This window comes from Carlito syrichta, unplaced genomic scaffold (assembly GCF_000164805.1).
Source record: "Carlito syrichta isolate Samal-C Ts95f unplaced genomic scaffold, Tarsius_syrichta-2.0.1 Scaffold303994, whole genome shotgun sequence".
NCBI classification, from domain to species: domain Eukaryota; kingdom Metazoa; phylum Chordata; class Mammalia; order Primates; family Tarsiidae; genus Carlito; species Carlito syrichta.
The window spans coordinates 281,531-304,218 of record NW_007248090.1 but is presented as its reverse complement, the minus strand read 5'-3'; the positions used below and the strand labels follow the sequence as shown (position 1 = coordinate 304,218).

Genomic DNA, 22,688 nt, shown 5'->3' with positions numbered 1-22,688 from the left:
CCCCCCCCCCCCCCCCCCCCCCCTTTTTCCTTTCTCTCTCTGCCCCCGCCACTCTCTTACTCTCTTGCTCTCTTTCTCTCTCGTCCTTCCTCGGTTACAGTCCCTTCGTGTAACTGCCCCTTTAATAAATCTCTCAGTTCAGATGGCGTGGAGTCGTTACTGGGCGCCTCCCAAAACTTCTTTCAAATACTATGCCATTTTATATAAGAAACTTAAACATCTGTGAATTTTGGTATCTGCGGAGAGTCCTATAATCAACCTTCCACAGATGCTGAGGGACAACTGTACATAACACAGTTTCTTCAGTAATATTGACTGACATGTTCAATGCCAATCATTCTTATACTCCTATCTTTCTGTAAAATTTAAAAAAATTAAATATGTCCTTTTTTGTCTCAAGAAGCTGGTTTATCCCAATGTTTTTCTCTCATGTTTTTAAATATTGTATTGAATTACAAATAGGCTTACAGTGATATGTAATTTCTATACAATGACACACAAATTCAAAGCGGTGAAAGGCAATGCTAAGTGCTTATTGAAATACAAACTCCTATTAAATGGGAAGTTTAACTAAACTGTCAAAAAGGCAAACTCGAATCTAGCAAAAACATTTTTTAATGCAGAGATTCCACCTTGTTGTTTTAAAGCATATTTACCTGATGTGTGGCTGTGGGGTCCATCAGATTCTCAGTTAGAGATGCAAGCAAGGCATCCAACTCATCTGTAGCTTCCTATGGAAGACAAGGAATCCAGAGTTGTTAAATGAATCATTAATTGCCAGACTAAGTTTTTTCCATATCCTCTCAATTTATAATTCTGACTCAGGCCTGGGAAGTGTTAGTCCTTTAAACAAACAGGGACATTCAGGAGTCATGGTTATTAATGATTCTACTTCTCCATGGGGGGAAACCTAGACTACAATCTGGACTTGATGCAAATTTTCTTTCTTTTTTTTTGAGTTGGAGTCTCACTCTGTCACCCAGGCTGGAGTGCAGTGGCCGCTCCCGGCCACCGTAGCCTTGACCTGCTGGGCTCCAGCAATCCTTCCGCCTCAGCCTTCCAAGTAGCCGGAATTACAGGCATGCGCTACCACGCCCAGCTGATTTTTTTATTTATTGTAGAGATGAGATCTCGCTGCCCAGGCGGGTCTCGAACCCGCGGGCTCAGGCAATCTGCAACTTAATTTTAACCACACAAACATGAAAAAGCTGTTCTCTTTCCTCTCACATCTCCCTTCTCCCACCCCACCCCTTCCATGTGGCTGCCTGGACTTAGTGCACCCTAACAGCCTGTGCAAGTCTCTACCACAATTCTCTTAATTCTCTCTTCTACCGGATTATAAGCAGTTAGTAGAGACTATGTTTCATTTTTTAATCTTTAATGCCTAGCATGCTGTCTGGTACTTATTATATAAGCAATAAATCTTTGAACTAAATATGCCCTTCTCTAAAAACATCTCAGTTTCCACTGAATGATTTTCAGTGATTAGTGATTTTCGATCACTATTGCAATCACTATACAGAGGTCTATGTTTCTTTTTAGAATTTTAATTACCAAAAAAGAAACCCCTGATCGAAAAGCATTTTAGGTTGAGTTTGTTTTCTGGGGTTTTTTTTTTTTAGCTCAAAAGTCTGAAAGATACCTATATACCTAAATATCAACTACACACTGTCATTAGATAGTGAGAATATAAGTAATTGCTAATTTTCCCTTTTTGTGAAATATTGAGTAAAATTCTATGATAATGTACATTATGCAATAAAAAAGCAAAATGACAAGTGTTCATTGGCAAGTGTTCATTTATCTTAGTTTCCAAATTAAAACATTCACAGACGATGAACTGTGCTTTTATAATTTCTGAATAGGTAACTGTGCTTTTATGGTTTCTGTGCTTTTATGATTTATGATTTCCTGGCAAGTGGATACAGGAAAGACAAGGTTGGAAGGATTTGGATATGTCACAACACTATTCTTTTTTTTTTTTTGAGTTGGAGTCTCTGTCACCCAGACAGGAGTACAGTGGCACCCTCCTGGCCACCGCAGCCTTGACCTGCTGAGCTCCGGCGATCCTTCCGCCTCAGCCTTCTAAGTAGCTGGAACTACAGGTATGCGCTACCATGCCCAGCTAAGTTTTGATTTATTGTAGAGATGAGGTCTCGCCAAGTTGCCCGGGCGGGTCTCGACCCACGGGCTCAGGCAGTCCACTCACCTCGGCCTCCCAAAGTGCTGGGATTACAGGCTGAGCCACCGAGCCCAGCTGCAACACTATCAATGATACGTTCATGTTATTTAAAAAAATTTGCTTCAATCAACAAATATTTATTTAGTGCCTAGGATGTACCATGTACTGTTTGAGACACTAAGGATACAGCAATGAACAAAACAGGTCAAGTCTCCCACACAGCTTACATTCTCTAGAGTAAACTGGACTATGAATTTCAATGAAATTATTTAATCATTTCATTTAATAATCACTTAAAAAGTGCCTATTTGCATGTAACATTATATCTCCTTAAAAAAGGATAATAAGACTGGGCACACCTGTAATTCCAATACTTTGGGAGGCAGAAGCAAGAGGACTGCCTGAGCCCAGGGGTTCAAGAACAGCCTGGGCAACTAGGCAAGACCTCATCTATACAATAAATCAAAATTAGCCAGGTGTGGTATGCATCTATAGTTCTGTGGCAGAGAGGGGCTGATAACAGTTAAAAATATTCTTTTTGGAGATCAATCGGCAAGCTCTGAAAACCTGCTAGACAGATTTTGCTTGAGAAAACCAAACAGCCAAAGATGGTTTTTCTGGAGATGCAAGATAGTGACCAAGTCACAGCCTTAATCCAGATCCTCTCTTTGTGAAGTTATCAGTTTACCACCCCTGCTTGTCATGCATATTCTGGAGACCATTTGTTCTTGCTGAGTACAACCTTGTGAATGCCACAGAAAATGTATAATCACACAATCCGACCTCCTCCCTTACCTAAACTAAGGTATAAGACCACTCTCCTCCCTCCCCAGGGTGCTCAGCCTGGGAGCATTTGCCTGCTGAGTCGCACCGGTGCTAATAAAACTGCTACTTCCTAAAACAGCCTCGGTGTCACAGCCTCTCTGTGTTCCCACAACAGTTCCAGCTACTTGGCAGGCTGAGGTAGAAGGATTACCTGAGCCCACCAGGTGGAGGCCGCGGTAGCTAGCCTGGGTGACAGAATGAGACTCTAACTCAAAAAAACAAAAACAAAAAAAGAAAAAGAAAAAGAAATGGAAGCATAGTCAGCATCCAAGGCTCCCTGCCAAGCAAAAACATAAACAAACCCCAAGAGGAGAAGAAACCCCGAGGTCCTCTTGTGAGCCATGTGGCAAAAGGATTCTCCCTGGAGAACTGCAGCACAAAGCCTTTCCACACCTTAAGTCCCAGTGTCAATCAGAAATCACCAGATGTTCCTGGTTATACGACAGGATTCCATTCAAGGTTGTCTCTGGCAAAAACGTTAAGCAGTAAAAGTGTTCTTACCTTTAGAACAGAAGAACCACTGTCTGCAGGTGTGGTGTGGGCTGGAGCGAGAGGCTCTCTGGAGAGGGGCACACGACTCTCGTTCGACACAGCACTGGGGAAAAAAGGACAAATTATGTCATGGAGGCAGAGGTACAGACAGTATTTTCAAAGAAAGGGTTTAGGAGAGAAGCACAACAAATCCATGCAGGGGAAGAAGAATCCCAGCTGGTGAGGAGCACGACAGCAGCTGGCACGGCCCTCCTGTGCCTCAGGGAGGTCCTTCCCCAACCACCACAGAACAGTCTTCATGTTCATGTCAGACTCACTTCCAGGGAGGTCGAAATGGCAGACTACCTTGCTTCCCTTCTAAAATCTCACTAAAATTAAAGAAAAGATTCATCTTTAGCAAAATAAAAAATTCATAACACCCCAAAACGATTAAAGTTTATACATACTATCCAGTGGCAATTCAGAAACTTTTATTAAATCCTTAAAGATACACAGTAGAGGAGGACAGTTTCAAGATTATGGGCAGATTAAATGTTTCAGTCTCCCCTAATGCATTAAATTCAGAGAATTAATATACAAGATGGAAAGACATACAAAACAGACAGATCAACATACTTTTCTGAAAAGCTGATATAAAATGAATAAATGAGAAAGCTCACTGGATCAAAACTTGTGCAGAACCCTGGAATTATGGGAGAAGAGCCAGGAAACCATCAGAAGAAGCCATAGGAGGACCGGAGAGCTCAGCTTCAAGGGGTAGAATAAATTCCCAGGATGTCCCAGATATTATAGCAGAACTAGCCAGGTGAGAAAATGCCACTGCATCTGCTAGCTGCAGGCCTGGCAGCAGTGACAAGAATGTCTAACTCCAACACCAGGGAGAAAGAGGGAAAGTCCAAGGTCAAAAGACCATCAGCCACCAAGAAATCATCCAGCCCACCCCAATATCACTAAAGCGTGCAAGCAACAGCAGCAGTTCCTGACCAATCCTGGAAGAAGATGAAGAAAAACTGAGGGATAAAACCTAGACTGGAAAAGTCAGACAGAATTAGTTCATGGAAGCCAGTACCGTTGCAGCCAAACACTGAAATAAAGAGAGACAAAGAGATGAAAAATAAGAAAGAGCAGTTATGAGACACAGAAGAGATATAACAACTAATGGACACTCAATATTCGAAAAGAGAATAATGCCTTATGATTTTCCAGAAGTGAAAAAAAAGACATAGGTCTTCAGATAGAAAGTCTACCTTAAATACTAACAAGAATAAAAATAAACCTATACTTGGACGTAATGAAACTGCAGAACATTAAGAACCAGCAACAAAACCTAAAAGTTACTAGACAGAAAAAAAAAGCTTCATACTTCAGGAAGAAGCAGCAGCTCAAAGGGAAGAAGCTGATATGAGAAGGAGTGAGCATTAAAAGTAGTGCAACAGACCAGATACAATGGTCATGCCTATAATCCCAGCACACTGGGAGGCCAAGGCAGGAGGACTGCTTGAGCCTAGGAGTTTGAGACCAGCCTGGGCAACATAGCAAGACTTTGACTCTACAAAAAAATCAAAAAGTTAGTTAGGCATGGTGGCATGTGCCTGTAGTCTCAGCTACTTGGGAGGTTGAGGTGGAAGGATCACCTGAGCCAGGGAAGTTGAAGCTGCAGTGAGCTGTGACTGTGCCACTGGACACCAGCCTGGGCAACAGAATGAGACCAAAAGAAAAAAGAAAAAAAAAGTAGTCCAATATGTTTTACAATGAATTTGCTCAACCCTTCAATAAATTATTAATCCTATATAGCATATACTGCTGCCACACATGGAAAGTAACAGCATTCCAGGTCTGGGGACACATTCCCCAGACAATCCTCACAATATAGGTGTATAAGAAGGAACACACACAAAGTTAGCTTAAACAAACATTTTCCCACTATTAAAAGAAAGAATAGATTGTGGTAGATTCATGTAATGGCAGTTAAAAAGAAGGAACCAAAGATAATTTTTAAAATTTCAGATATATAAAAACAAAAAAAATTATACTATATATATATATATATAGTATGTATTAAACTGATACAGAGTGTAAAAACTTGCAAAACAATGTACTGCTTATAAGTATATACATATACATTAAAAGCATTAAAAAGATTCATGTAGTTCTTTACAAAGTTAAGCATACACTTATATAACCTAAAATCCCACTCCTGGGTATTTAGCCAAGACATATAAAAACTGCCTACTGTCTTCCAAGTAGCTGGAAACACAGGCATGTGCCACCACATCTGGTTAATTTTTTGGATTTATTGTAGAGACAAGGTCTCACCATGTTGCTCAGGCTGGTCTTGAACCCCTGAGCTCCGGCAATCCTCTAGCCTATGCCTCCCAAAGTGCTGAGATTACAGGCTTGAACCACCATGTCCAGAGTTGTTTTTTTTTTTTTCCACCTATCCAAATTCCTAAGAACCTTGGACAGTCATGCCTGGTAAGGACTCACCAGATAGGGTTTTATTACCTATATACTAAAGTTTGTTTTCCAACCTGACTCTCTGGCATACCATTATGTAACAAATAAAGAAGGAACTCTTAAGTATTTTATGGCTCTGCACAGCCTTCTCTTGGTGATGTCCAGATTCCAGGAACCTTGTAAGATACTTATCTATCCTCTCTAAAGACTGCCACATATAGGACTCAACTACATGTCAAGAAGCCTGGAATTTTTCCACCCCTTTATCTCAGCAAAACATCTTCTCTACTGATTTCCAAAATTCCTTGCATAGGAATTACAAATTACCAGTCAAAAAGACTTTTGAATCCACCTATAACCTACAAGTCCCCACTTGGAAACGTCCCTCCTTCCTGGGCTGATCCACCTACAACCTACAAGTCCCCACTTGAAATAGGTACTGATTTATAGTTTTTGTAATGTCAACCTTGCTAAAATGTATGCAACCAAGCTACCAGTCAACCATAGTGGACACAGATTCTTAGGACCTCCTGAGGATGGGTGTTCCTAGGTCTAAGGTCACTCATATTGGCCAGAATAAACTATCTTAAAATATTCTACAGAGTTTGGCATCTTTTCATCAACAATAATCACCCCAAACTGGAAAAAACACACATTTTTCACCTGGTAAGTGCATGAACAAGCTGTGCTTCTTCCATACAGTAGAATATGTTAGGTCACACACCCAGCAAGGCCTCCAGAATGTTAGGTCAGGCCTGCTAGGGGTGTAGGTGTGCCTGGTGTGTGACCCAGTGCCATATGAAAGATGCAAAGAAATGCACAAAAGTTGGATTGGAAAATATAGTTTATTTAAAAACTAAATTAGAAAGAGAAGGCCGGGCTTGGTGGCTCAGCATGTAATCCCAGCACTTTGGGAGGCCAAGACCAGCCTGGGCAACTTGGCGAGAACCCATCTCTACAATAAATCAAAAATTAGCCAGGCGTGGCAGCGTGCACCTGTAGTTCTGGCTACTTGGAAGGCTGAAGTGGAAGGATCACCGGAGCCCAGCAGGTTAACGCTGCGGTGGCTGTGAGCCTGCCACTGCACTCCAGCCTGGGCGAGGGAGTGAGACTCTGACTCAAAAAAAAAAAAAAAAAAAAAAAAAAGAAAGAGAGAAAGAGGAGATTCACTTCCCCAAGGTAGGGGAGGGGGCAAAAGCTTAAGAAAACATAGCTCAAAAAGCCCACGGCCACACCACAGCTTAGCAAGGCAAAGGCTACTGGATGCTCATGGTAGAGTCCTTTTAACTCCTCCCCTTGATGGGGGAAGCTCATTAAGGTAATTGGGTGGTAGCCTGCTCCACGTCACCACGAAGGGGCAGGTAACCACAGGTACTGATGTCAGGTAATGGACAGCAGGCAGATAGGTGAGTTAGTCACAAGATTGCTGCCATGGTGGTCAGGCTAGATGAGAGGAGATATGGGAAGGGTTTTTTCCTGCAAGAGACCTGTCAAACATTTCCAATCCACAAGCCTCTTACCAAAAAGGTAGTTTTATTATCATTTCTATGGCTTCAGCTAGCTAAGGAGTGATCTTTGACCTTCCGTCTTAGATAAGAGACATGGAAACTGAACATTTCTTATAGATTATTATGCTAAACCATGAACTGAAAGGTTGGACTGTCCTTGTCTTACATTCGATGGAGATTTGCCGAGGGGGTGGGGAAGGGTGCTAGTTTGGCCTGCAGTAAAATGTCTGAACACTTCCTAAAACCTGCCTGTTGGAAATTTATCTATGTCTAACCTGTGTGAGATTCAAAGTGTGTCAGTCTAAGCAAAAATGGTTATGCTGAGGCAAAATGTGAAGTAGGTTTATTCTAAGTTTCTTGGGGTCCCTTCTTTCAGAATACAACAGCAATTTTTTAAAAACCCTGATTACAAAATGAGTCTCAAATGCATTATTTCAAGTGAAAGAAGCAAGCAAGAAAGAAAAAGTTATATACTGTATGATCCCATATATATGCTACATGCCAGAAAGGACAAAACTATAGGAACAGAAAATGGAATAGCATTTATTCAGGGCTAGAGTCAGGGTAAGGGTTAGGGAAATGAGGGAATTTTTTTGAGATAATGGTAAATGTGCTACACATTTGTCAAAATCCACAGAACTGCACTCTAAAACGGGCAAATTTCACTGTGTTTAAATTACAATCAGCCCATAAGGGGTGATATCCTCTCATCTAGTCTGACCCATCTGTGGGCAGCTGGTTCTAGGACCTCAACCAGAGAGGTCCATAGATGCTCAAGTCCCTGATATAAAATGGTGAAGTATTTACATATAACCTACACACATCCTCCTGGATACTTTAAGTCATTTCTAGATTATTTATAGCATCTAATATAGTACGCACAAATCATTTCATTTAAGTGGATTCAATGTGATAATTGGCAGGCAGCAAATTAAAGTTTTGCTTGTTAGAATCTTGTGGATATTTTTTTCAGAAAAATTTCCATCTGTGGCTGGCTGAGTCCATGGATATGGAATCTATGCATATGAAAGGACAACTGTATATTGTGGTAACCTGATTTTTAAAATTATGCATGAGAGCAGCAAGCAATGTCAGTTAAAATGGCAAGGGGGAGAGAGAACTCCAAGGGCCTGCCCCCCCAAGAAAAGTCAATAAATCTGGCAAAAATGGTAAGGGTCAACCTCATCATCAGATGTCTAGACGAGATCTCTAGAAGACAGTCAAATACTTAACCAGAAGCCAGGGAAACATAGGAGAGCCTTGTGCTATTTTAACATAATCACACCCCATCTTACTCCTCGGGGCAGCAGTTTCAAAGACAGCAGCTCCCATTCCTGGTGTGAGTACCTCATTCCCAAGAAACTGTGTGTTTCTGTTTTGATCTGTCTATGAAGTCCCTAAAGGGCAGCCACAAGAAACTTGCTTTTGTTGTGCGTGACTCAGAACTCTCTGAGGGCTGACATTCCTTGAAAACACTGAAAAGCAAATGAATAAGCCATGGCAGCCAGGGACAAAAAAACCCAAAAAACAAAAACAAAACAAAAACAGCTGGGGGAAACAAACACACACCAAAAACCTGGGAGGAAAAGCAGAAGAGAGATATTTTGGGGGAATCACTATGGGGGTGGGTGGAAAATCTAGAAAGCTACACATGTACCAAGGGCAGGACTCATACTCAGAAAGACTGAAGGAGACCATCAGCTTTCCACCTCTGGCTGATCTTTGGACTTGTGTAAGCAGAAGATACAGGCTAAGGTCAAAGTATAAATAGACTGACTAAGGGTTGTGAAATTGTCTATATAAAACTACCTTTATGTCCTGACCATGGGGAAGGGCAAGGCTGATCAATATATTCTTTCTTAAACAATGGACCTAAAAAACTGCTTTGAGGACAAAAGTCCAGTTGAAGGATAGAACAGCTTCAATCTCTAGGGACTCTACCTCTCCCCACACCTTCCCTCCTAGACAATCCCCACAATGGCTCAGGGGTGAGGATGGGGTAGGGGGGGTGTGGAGTGCGTAGTACCTGACGGTCACGGAACTTGCTTTATAGACAGCGTCTATTATAAAACCTAAGAATGGTATTTGAGACCTTGTTCAGACTTTGTACTCTGGCAGACCTGACCTCCTACCCAGGCCCAGAACACGAGAAGTCTCTACCAATCCTGTGACTGCCAGGAAGACAACCTTGACAACCCCAATAACATCATCAACCAATCAACAGCCCCTATCCCTCTGCCCACCAAGTTCCCTTTAAAGACACGATTATCTGAAATTTTTTTTTTTTTTTGAGTTGGAGTCTCACTCTGTCGCCCAGGCTGGACTGCAGTGGCTGCTCCCGGCCACCAGAGCCTCAACCTGCTGGGCTCTGGCAATCCTTCCGCCTCAGCCTTCCAAGTAACTGGAACTACAGGCGCACGCTACCACGCCCGGCTAATTTTTTTATTTATTGTAGAGATGAGGTCTCGCCAAGTTGCCCAGGCAGGTCTCGAACCCACGGGCTCAGGCAATCCACTCACCTCGGCCTCCCAAAGCGTGGCATTACAGGCTGAGCCACTGAGCCTGGCTGATTATCTGAATTTTTGAGGAGGTAAACTTGAGTGATTTCTCCTGCTGTCCTTACTTGGCTGCTTTGGGACATTAAACTCTTTCCCCAAAGTAATGGCTGCGTCAGTTTTGGTTACTCTGGGCAGCAGGCATAGGAACCCATTCAGGCTGGAACAGCTGAAGGAGCACCCCAACAAATAATCACTATGGAAAGACCTAGAGATTCTCCTCCTTCTCTTTCTCAAGCGCTCGCTCTCTCTAGCTCTTGCTCTAGCTCCTTTTTTTGGCCTCCAGTCATTTAAGGAAATCTCTGTCAAACCACTATCTGTGCACTAAACTAAAAGAATGAAAACATCAGGAATCACACACGGCAGAATAGTTTTGAAAAGTTACTACACAAAGAGAAATTACATTCCCACAACAAGTAACAAGAATTCCTAGGGAGGGGAAGAATCTGATTTTCAGATTTACCACATCATAAAAATAAAAATGTCCACTTTTCAAATTAAGTGGCATATAAAGAAACAAGTATAACCCATTTATAGGGGAAAAAAACAAATTAATAGAAACCATCCCTGAGAAAACATAGGCAGTGGACTTATCAGATAAAGATTTTAAATCAGCTAGGCTAAATATTCTCAAAAAGCTAAAAGAGATTTCCAGTTCCCAAATGGCAGTGTAGAAGTAAGCCGACTTCACTTCCCTACCACAGAAAATCAAAGACAAATATACAAAGCCAAGATTATTACCAGAAACATCCCAGAACTCAGCTATGAAGATGAGACCGTTCCCAGATCGATAGAGACGTGAAAAAACCCTGAGCAGATGGTGAGAGACTCGAACTTGCACATAAACAACACCACTCCCTGACTTCTGCCTGGCACCAACTACACGAAAACGAGGGAGACAACCAACTCCCCTACAACCTTGGATTCCCTGGGAGGAGAAACGTCCCTTCCTGCCCGTCACCCCCAGAAGCACTGCCAGTGCCTCAAAGGAGAAACATCCCTGAGGGCAAGCAGAGACAAGGGGGGGCCACTTGCAGCCCTGGAAACTCTGCTCTGTAACCTGGCCAAAGGGGATGCCAAATCAGGGTGGCTGTTCAGCAGCACCGTCTGTACGAGGTTCACCTATGGGTCCTGCGGATATGAACTCAGGCCAGCCTTCCCACACTGCGGACATACAACCTTTGGGAGCTTCTTCCATTCAGGAAGGGTAGTAGCACTCCCATCATTTCCTAGAGTCAAGGTGATCATGGGTTCAAGGTATCACCTGGAGCCGAAAAGAAAGCAGTGACCTAGTGATAAATACAACAAATACATCTGATAAAAACCCAAACCAGAGAAGACCAGAATAACCCTTCAATGCAAAGACACAGATGTACATCCACAAGAAGCAACAGCAAACAGGGAACCATGATCTCCCCAAATATGTAGAGCAAGGAATCAGAAACTGACCCAAATGAGATAACTATATGTGAGTTCGCTGATCAACAATTCAAAATAGCAGTTTTAAAGAAAACTTGGTCATCTCCAAGATAATATGGAAAAGCAACTCAGAAATTTAACAAATACATTTAACAAAGAGATTGACATCGTTTTTTAAAAAAGCAAACAGAAATCTTGGAATTGAACTGAAAAATGCAGAAGCTCTAAACAGCAGAATGGATCAAGCAGAGAAAAAAATCCATGAACTCAAAGTCAAGCTATTTAAAGTCAGAGGAAAAAAAGAAAAGCAATGAAGATCACCTACAAGATATAGAATATTACTTCAAAACAAAATCAAAGAATTATTGTTGTTCAAGAGCAAGGGAGAGAAAATATATTCAAAGAAACGGTAACAGAAAACTTTTTAAAACTTGAGAAAGATATAACTATCCAGGTACAGGAAGGTCAGAGAACACCAAATAGACTTGACTCAAATAATATTACCCTGAAGCATATATTAACAAACTGTCAAAGTTAAGGACAAAGAGAATCCTAAAAGCACCAAAAGAGCAAATAACATTAAAAGAGATCCAATTCATCTGGCAACAGACTCCTTCATGGAAACCATACAGGCCAGAAGGGAGTGAAATGACATTTTCAGTGTGATAAAAATTTTAAAAAGTCAAAATCCTAAAAAACCCACCATCCAAGAGTATTGTATCCAGCAAAGTTATCTCACTTCTACAAAGGAGAGATTAAGGCTTTCCCACACAAACAAAAGCGGAGAGAATTCATCATCACCAGACCCATCTTCTAAGAAATGCTAAAGGAAGTTCTTAACCTGTTAAGAGTTAAATAATACAAAAATGTGTAAATTGAGGCAGCTAAAGTAAAAATGCAGAGAGGGAGATGGAGTTGAAGTATAGAAGCTTTTTTCCATTTCTATTGTTTTCTATGTGATCTAATATGAGTTGTCATCTCTTTAAAATAAACCTGTTATGTCTATATTTTTTATAAACCCTGTGGTAACAAAGCATAAACTCTAATAGAGTTGCAAAAAATAAAAAGCAATAAATTAGAGAAAAATCACTCAACTACAAAGGAAGACAGTAAGAAAGGAATAAAAGAAGAGAGGAGATATGAAACAACCAGAAAATAAGCAGCAAAGTGGCATAGTTAAGCTCTCATTTATCAATAATAACAATATATGTAAATGGACTCAATTCTCTAATCAGAAGGCACAGAGTGGGTGAATGAATAAAGAAACAAGACTCAACGATATGCCGCCCACTTCCCCTAAAAAGACACAAATATAGACTGAATGTGAACGGGTGGAAAAAGATGTTCCATGCAACTGGAAACCAAAAAAGAACATGAACAGTTGCATGAAGGGGGATCCCCAAAAAACTGGAATTATATTTTGGAGGGCGGGCCTGTTACAGCACAGGTGTCCCCCTTAGGCAAGTGTTCTAGGAACTCATCGACATTAAGTGTGCCAGCTAGCACTGCTGTGAGAGGCTGCATGCAGCTTCAGTGAATTCTGGGGGGGAGAGTCTTTCAGTGCACTTGCCCATTTGATGGCAGGTGATGAATGAGCACCCCTGTCCACACCATGCTGAGTGTTCCGCAGCTGCTGACCAAAAAACAGCAAGACCCCTATGCCCCACCATCCCTATTCACTTGGTCTCGCCCGGAGTGACTTTTTTGTTGTTTCCCCAGATAAAGAAATAGTCCTCAAAGGGAAACGTTTTGCCAGTGTGGAAGAGGCGAAACAAAAAAAAACCAGCAGAAGTACTAAAAGCATTAAAATTGATGGGTTCAAAAACTTTTGAGAAGAGGAAAAGCTGTATTGCATCAAACAAAGAATACTTTAAAGGTGACTAAAGTTTTAAACATGTAAGAATAACTTTTCACATACAAATTCTGAGTTTTTAAAAAATATCCCCCCTATACTTATATGAGATTAAACAGACTGTAAATAAAAAAGCTGTACAAAGAGACAAAGAAAGTCAGTATATAATGATAAAGGGGCCAGGCACAGTGGCTCATATCTATAATCCCAGCACTCTGGGAGGCCGAGATGGGAGGATCTCAAGGCCAGGAGTTCAGGACCAGCCTGGGTAACACAGTGAGACCCCATCTCTACATAAAAAAGTATGAAGAAAAAGGGGTCAATTCAGCAAGAGGACAAAACAGTTATAAGTATCTATGCACCAAACACCAGAGCTCTTAAGTATAAAATGCACACATTAATAGATCTAAAGAGAGAGATAGGCTGCAATATAAGAATAGTAGGGGACTTTAATACTCCACTACCGATAATGGACAGATCCAGACAAAATACCAACAAAGAAACATTGGCATTCAACTACACACTAGACCTAATCGGCCTAACTACATTTACAGAACATTTCAACCAACAGCTACAAAATGCACACTCTTTTCATCAGCACAAGAAATAATCTCCAGAAAAGATTATATCTCAAGCCACAAAACAAGTCTGAATAAATTTCAAAGAGCAGAAATCATACCAAGTATCTTTTCTAATTATAATGGAATAAAACTAGAAATCAATGAGAACAACCTTGGAAATGTCAAACACATGGAAACTCAACATGCTCCTGAATGACCAATGAATCAATGAAGAAATTAAGAAAATTTAGACATCCCTTGAAGCAAATGTAAATGGAAATATAATATACCAAAATCTACGTAATATAGTAAGATTAGTACTAACAGGGAAGTTTGTAGCAATAAACACCTATATAAAAAAAGTAGAAAGATTTCAAATTAACAACCTAGTGATATACCTCAAAGAACTGGAAAAACAAAAACAAACCAAATACAAAATTAGTAGAAAATAAATAATAAAGATCAGTGCAGAAATGAATAAAATTGAGACTAAAAAATACAGAACATCAACAAAATTAAAAGTTGGGTTTTCTGAAAAGGTAAATAAAATGAATAAACTTTTAGCTAGACTAAGAGAAAAAGAGAGAAGACCCAAATAAATAAAATTAGAAATGAAAAAGGAGATATAATAACTGAGAGCACAGGAAGACAAATAATCATTAGATACTATAATGAAGAACTTACACCTACAAACTGGAAAAGCTAGAAGAAATGAGTAAATTACTAAACGGATACAATCTACCAAGACTGAACCATGAAGAAACAGAAAACCTTAATAAACCAATAATGAGATCAAAGCCATGATAAAAAATCTCCCACTGAGGAAAAGCCTGATGGTTTCAACTACTGAATTCTATCAAACATATAAAGAAGAACTAATACTTATTCTACTCAAATACTTCAAAAAAATTGAAAATTCTATGAGGCAGCACCCTGATACCAAAACCAGACAAGGAAAAATGAAAAAAGAAAACTACAGGCCAATGTCACTGATAAACATGAATGCAAAAAAACAAAAACAAAAACAAAAAACCTAGCAAACCAAATTCAATAACACATTAAAAAGATCATTCACCATGATCAAGGAGAATTCATCCCAGGAATGCAAGGGTGGTTCAATATAAGCAAATCAATAAATGTGATATATCATACGAACAGAATAAAAAACAAAAACTATATGATAAAATTTCAATAGATACTGAAAAAGCACTCAATAAAATTCAACATTCCTTTATAATAAAATCCCTTATCAAACTAGGTGTAGAAGGAACATACCTCAAAAGAATAAAGGCCACGTATAACAAACCCACAGTTAAATTGTACTGAAAAGGGAAAAACCGAAATCTTTTCTCTAAGATCTGAAACAAGACAAGGATGATCACTTACACCACTTTTATTCAAAATGCTACTGAACGTCTTGGCCAGAGAAATTTAGAAAAGAGAAAGAAGTAAAGAGTATACAAATTGGAAAGGAAGAAGCCAAAAAGCCTTGTTCACAGATGACATGATCTGATACTTAGAAAAATCTAAAGATTCTACCAAAAAACTGTTAGAATTCATAAATTCAATAAAGTTGCAGGAAACAGGCCAACATACAAAAATCGGTAGCACTTGTACATACCAACAGCAAACAATCTGAAAAAGAAATCAAGAGAGAAATCCCATTTGCAGTAGCTACAAAGAAAATAAAATACCCAGGAATCAATATAACCAAAGAAGTGAAAGATCTCTACAAGTAAAATTATAAAATACAGATAAAAGGAAAGGAGGAGGCTACAAAAAAGGGAAAGCTATTTCATGTACACAGATTATAAGAATTAATTATTAGTAAAACAATACTACCCAAAGTAATTTACAAATTCAAGGCAATATCTATAAAAATACCAATGACAGTCTTCAAAGAAACAGAAAAAGCAATCCTAAAATTTATATGCAACCAAAAAGATTCTGAATAGCCAAAGCAACCCTGAGCAAAAAGAGCAAAGCTGGAGACATCACATTCCCTGACTTCAAGATTTACAGCAAAGTTAGAGTAACCAAATAATCATGATCTGGCATAAAAACAGACACACAAAACAATGCAACAGATTAGAGAACCCAGATATATATTTATGCGTTTATAGCCAGCTTATCTTTGACAAAGACACTGAGAACAAACAATGTATAAAGGACATTCTCTTCAATAAATGGTGCTGGGAAAACTAGACAATTATTGCAAAAGAATGAAACTAGACTCCTTTTACCATACACAGAATCAAATAAAAATGGATTAAAAACTTAAATCTGCCAGGCTCGGTGGCTCAGCCTGTAATCCCGCGCTTTGGGAGGCTGAGGTGAGTGGATTGCCTGAGCCCGCGGATTCAAGACCTGCCTGGGCAACTTGGTGAGACCTCATGTCTACAATAAATCAAAAAATTAGCTGGGCGTGGTAGCGCATGCTTGTAATTCCGGCTACTAGGAAGGCTGAGGTGGAAGGATCGCTGGAGCCCAGCAGGTTGAGGCTGCGGTGGCCGGGAGCAGCCACTGCACTCCAGTCTGGGTGACAGAGTGAGACTCCAACTCAAAAAACCAAAAAAAAACCAAAACAAAAACTTAAATCTAAAATCTGAAACTATAAAACTATTAGAAGAAAACACTGGGAAAACACTCCAGGAGATTGGTCTGGGCAAAGATTTTTTTGTGTCAGACCTCAAAAGCACAGGTAACCAAAGCAAAAATAGACAAATGGGATTACATCAAGCTGATAATTTCTACACAGTAAAGAAAAAAATCAACAAAGTGAAGAGACAACCCACAGAATGGGAGAAAATATTCGCAATCTACTCATCTAACAAAATAATAATAATAATCAAATTAGTAAGAAAATCAAACAACTCAACAGCAAAGGGAAATCTGATTAAAAGACAGGTTAAAGATATGACATCTCTCGAAAGAAGACATACAAATGACAAACAAGTACATGGAAAAAAAGGTTCAACCATCACTAATCATCGGGGAAATGCAAATCAAAGCTACAATGAGATATCTTCTCACTCTAGTTAAAATGGCTTTTTTCAAAAGACAGGCAAAAACGGATGTTGGTGCAGATGTGAAGAAAGAGGAACACTCATATACCATCTGTTGGTAGAACTGTAAACTAGTACAGTCAGTATGAAGAACAGTATGGAGGTTCCTCAAATATCCAAAAACAGAATGATCATATAATCCACTAATTCTACTACTGGGTATACCTCCAAAAGAAAGGAAGTCAATATAACAAAAAGATATCTGTACTCTCATGTTTGTTGCAGTACTATTCATTATAGCCAAAATATAAAATCGACCTAAATGCCTATCGACAGATGAACAGATAAAGAAAATACAGAATATATACACAATGGAATATTATTCAATCATAAAAGATGAATCCCTGAAATCTGTAGCAACATGAATGAGAATGGAGGTTATTACATTAAGTGAAATAAGTCAAGCACAGAAAGACAAATAATTGCATATTTTCATTCATACATGATGGCTAAAAAAGTAGATCTTGTGAAGATAGAGAGTAGACTGGTGGTTACCACAGGCCTGGAAGAATAGAGGAAATGGGGAGAAGAAAATAACTTGATTAATGGGTGCAAATATACAGTTTGATAAAAGAAAACAACTACTGTAGTTTATGATAATAGTATTGCATATTTCAAAATAGTTAGAAGAGAAGAACTGAAGTGATTGTAACAGAAAGAAAAATATTTAAAGTGATGGATATTTCAAACACTCTGATTTGATCTTTATATATTAATATATGACTGAATTAGATTATCACATGTTCCCTGAAAGTATGTATATTTATTATGCATCACCTAAAAAAGAAACCATGAACAAAGAAATAAAGGAAACCAAGAAAACAATGTGTTAACAAATATAGATTAATAAATAAGAAAAATTGTAAAAAGGAATAAAATAAAAATTTTGCAGCTGAAAAATATAAGAACTGCAATAACTCACTAGAGATTTTCAACAGTAGATTCAAGCAGTCAGTAGAATCAGTGAACTTAAAAATAAGCCAATTGAGATGATTCAGCAACAGGAGCAGAAAGAAAAACAGTGGAGGGAAAAAAAAAAAGAACAGAGCTTAAGAAACTTGTGAGACATAATCAAGCATATTAATATACGCATTATGAGAGTCCTAAAAGAAGAGGAGAGACAAACAGGAATACTATATGAATAAATAATAGGTGAAGCTCAACACATTTTACAAAAGACAAGAATCTACACACATAAGAAGGTCAATGAAGTCCACAGGCTAGAGTGCCACACCAGACATATTAATTAAACTGCTGAAAGACAAAAACAGAGACTCCTGAAAGTTGCAAGAGAGAAGACTTAACATGTGCAAGGGATTCTCATAATATATTAACAGCCAATTTCTCATCAGAAATCATGGAGACCAGAAGGCTGGGGCATATATATAAATATATTAAAATAAATAAATAAATATATATATATATATATAAATGAATATAAACAGAACAGAAACATATAGAAGCAAAATTTTTGTATACTAATGAAGTTATGTGTAGTATTAATTTGAACTAGATTGTTGTATGATTAAGATATTAATTTTATTCCCAGTAACCACTAAGAAAATACATTTAAAAAATAGAAAAGGAAAATGCAAAAGGAACCAGAGTGTGCTACAAAAACTGATTAAACACAAAAGAAGACAGTAATGAAGAAACTGAGGAATAAAACAGAAAAAGACATAATAGAAAACAAATAGCAAAATGGCAGAAGCCCTTTCTTATCGGCAATTACTTTAGATGTAAGTGGATTAAAATCTCCAATTACAAAAGTAGAGACTAGCAAAATGGTTTTACAATGATCCATCTAGGTTATGTACAAGACTTACTTTGATCCAAAGACATAAACAGATTGAAAGTGAAAGGACAGAAAAAGTTATTCAAGGCAAATAGTAACCAAAAGAGAACTGTTAATACCAATATCAGACAAACAGATCTTAAATCAAAGGACAAAAGAGGATAAAAGACAAAGGCAGACCCTACATATTAGTAAAAGATTAAATCCCTCAAGAAGATACAACAATTACAAACATACACATACCTATCAAGAGAATCCCCAAGTATATGAAGCAAAATATTTGAAGAACTGAGGGGAAAAACAGACCAGTTCTACAATAATAATTGGATACTTCAATATTCCACTTCTGATAATGGGTAGAACAACCAGAGAAAAGATAAATAAGAAAACAGAAGAAGTGAACAATACTATAAAACCAATTAGGCCTAATGAACATATATAGAACACTTCATCCAATAACAGGACTATGCATTTCTTTTCAAGAACACATGGAACATTCTCCAGCAAAGAGCATACGTTAGGTCACAAAACAAATCTCAATAAATTTTAAAAGACTAAAGTCACACAAATTATCTTATTTTACCGCAGGGAATGAAAATAGAAATAACAGAAGAAAAACTAGAAAATTCACAAATATGTAGAAATTAAGTGGTCTCAAAACACCAATGAATGAAAAAAGAAATCATAAGAGAAACTAGAGAATGCTTTTGAGATGAATAAAAAAAATACAATATACCAAAATATGTGAGATGCAGTAAAAGCAGTGCTCAGAATGAAATTCATCACTGTTAAAGCCTACATTTAAACAGAACATCACAAAATCAGTAAACTAACATTATACCTTAAAAAATTAGAAAAACAAAGAACTTAAAAAAAAAAAACCAATCCACAAGATGGTTTGTTGGAAGATTAACAACACTGACAAACATTTAGCTAGACTTATGGAGAAAAAAAGAGAAGAGTCAACTAATGTCAGAAATAAAAGTGGCAGAACCTTACAATAAAAAACAAAAGTCAATAAGAAAACACTATGAGCAATCGTACTCCTACAAATTTCAATCATCTAGGTCAGGCGTTCCCAACCCCTGGGACCACAAACTGGTGGGAGGGGAGGGGGAGTCCATGGTCTGTTAGGAACTGAGCCACACAATAAGAGGTGAGCAATTGAGTAAGTGAAGTTTCGTCTGTATTTACAGCCACTCCCCATCGCTCACACTACTGCCTGAGCTCCACCTCCTGTGAAGCAGGCTCTGAAAAGCCTACTTCTATTTCCAATATCCGACCTTTGTGAAGCAAGGTTTTCTGCAGGGACAGTGGCCAAAACAAGATTATCAGAGTAAACTAGACATAAGCTACATACTTCAGGTGTCACTGTCTCCCATCACTCCCAGATGCAATCGTCTAGTTGCGGGAAAACAAGCTCAGAGCTCCCACTGATTCTGCACTGTGGCGAGTTGCATAATTATGTCATTATATATTATAATAAATGTAATGTGCTTGAATCATTACCAAGCCACCTCCCCACTCCAACTCTGTGGAAAAATTTCCATAAAACTGGTCCCTGATGCCAAAAAGGTTGGGGACAGCTGATCCAGGTAAAACGAAAAAATTTCTGAAGACAAACAACCAAACCTTACTCAAGAAGAAACAGAAAATCTGATTAGACCTATAACAAAGAGATTGAATCAGTAATCAAATACTTCCTGACAAAGAAAAGGCCAGGACCATAGCTTCAATGGTAAATCATACCAAACATTTAAAGTATTCACAATAATTTTTTTCAAACTCTTCCCAAAAAACAGGTGAGGGAACACTTCAGAAAGCATTCAATAGGGGTCAATATTACCCTATCACCAAAGTCAAAAAAAGACATTATCAGAAAGCTGTATCCCAATATCTCTATTTATGAATACAGATGCAAAAATCTTCAAAAATGCTGGCAAACTGAATCCAGAAGAACATCGAAAGCATTACGTGGGAGGCTGAGGTAAAAGAATTGCTTGAGTCCAGGAGTTCAAGGTTACAGTGACCTATGATCATGCATTGCACTTCAGCCTGGGCAACAGAGCTAGACCCTGTCTCTTAAAAAAGAAAAAAAGCATATATCATGATCAAGCTGGATTTGTTCCAGGAGTGCAAGGGTGGTTCAAAATCAGAAAATCAATATAATATGCCACATTAACAGAATGAAGGAAAAAACCTACACATGAGTACCTCAATTGATGCAGAAAAAGCATTTGACAAAAATACAGCACCCTTTCAGGATGAAAACACTCAACCAACTGGGAATAGAAGAGAATTCACACAATATGATAAGGATATATATGGAAAAAATACAGCTAACATAACATTCAATGATGAAAGACTGAAAGCTTTTCTTTTAATAAGATCAGAGACTGAGCGCAGTGGCTCAGCCTGTAATCCCAGCACTTTGGGAAGCTGAGGCAAGAGGACTGCCTGAGTCCGGGGGTTTGAGACCAGCCTGGGCAACTTGGGGAGACCACGTTTCTACAATAAATCACAAAAAATTAGCCAGGCTTGGTGGCAAGCATCTATAGTTTCAGCTACTCGGAAGGCTGAGGTGGAAGGATCACTTAAACCCAGCAGGTCGAGGTTACGGTGACCATGCCTGGGCAATAAGAGTGAGGCTCCCACTCAAAAAAAAAAAGATCAGATATAAGAATGACAGCTTTTGCCTTTTCTATTCAACACTATATTGGAAGTTTTAGGCAAAGCACTCAGACAATACAAATAAAAACTTCCAAATTGGAAAAAAAAGAAGTAAAACTATCACTATTCACAAATGACATAATATTTTACATAGAGAAAATCCTAAAGATTTACTCTTTAGCTCTGATAAACAAAATCAGCACAGTAGCAGGATACAAGATGATCACACAAAAATCAGTTGTATTTCTATACATTAGAAACAAACAATGTGAAAATAAAATTAACAATTATTTATAATAGCATAAAGGAATAAAATATTTAGGAAACAATTTATCCAAGGAGGTAAAAGAATTGTACACTGAAAATTACAAAACACTTTTGATAGACATTCAAGAATACCTAAATAAATAGACATCCTGTGTCAAGTATTAGAAGATTAAATATTGTTAAAATGATAGTACTAACCAAAGCAATCTAAGGCTCAATGCAATCCCTAGTAAAATCCCAGCAGCCTGTTTTACATAAAGTGAAAAGCTGATTCTAAAATTCATATGGAATTGCAAGAGATCCTAAAAAAGCCAAAAACAATCACAAAAAAGAACACTGATTTATGAATCATTATGCGAAGTGAAAGAAACCAAGGGAAAAAGATCTCATATTATAGAAATCCATTTTTATTTTATGACTTCAAAACTTGCCTCAAAGTTACAGCAATTAAAACAGTGTAGTGCTGGTATCAGGACAGATATACAGATTGATGGAACAGAACTGTGAGTCCACGACCTTCCATGCTCAAATGACTTTAACAGGAATGCCAAGAGCTAAGACAGGGACAACTGGATATCCACAACCAAAAGAATAAAGTATATAAAACCAAAAGCACAAGAAACTAAAGAAAAATAGATAAATTTGAGCCGGGCTCGGTGGCTCAGCCTGTAATCCCGTGCTTTGGGAGGCTGAGGTGAGTGGATTGCCTGAGCCTGTGGGTTCGAGACCCACCTGGGCAACTTGGCGAGACCTCATCTCTACAATAAATTAAAAAATTAGCTGGGCATGGTAGTGCACGCTTCTAGTTCCAGCTACTTGGAAGGCTGAGCAGAAGGATCGCAGGAGCCCAGCAGGTCAAAGCTGCAGTGGCCAAGAGCGGCCACTGCACTCCAGCCTGGGCGACAGAGTGAGACTCCAACTCAAAAAAAAAAAAAAAGAAAGAAAAAAGAAGAATAGATAAATTGGACTTCGTAAAAATTAAGAATTTTTGTGCATCAAAGACACCACTAAGAGAGTGAAAAGACAACCCACAGAATGGGA

The 22,688-nt window shown here is 38.6% G+C and overlaps 1 protein-coding gene across 1 annotated transcript in view; it reads right to left on the bottom strand.

The window, feature by feature from the left end:
• Positions 1-22,688, bottom strand: part of EPB41L5 (erythrocyte membrane protein band 4.1 like 5) — a 141,084-nt gene that overhangs the window by 6,457 nt on the left and 111,939 nt on the right. The window contains exons 21-22 of the mRNA XM_008059330.1: positions 3,509-3,602; positions 657-731 (exon numbers count right to left, since the gene is read on the bottom strand). Of these exons, the coding sequence (XP_008057521.1) occupies positions 657-731; positions 3,509-3,602 (169 nt within the window). The remainder of the gene's footprint in view (positions 1-656; positions 732-3,508; positions 3,603-22,688) is intronic.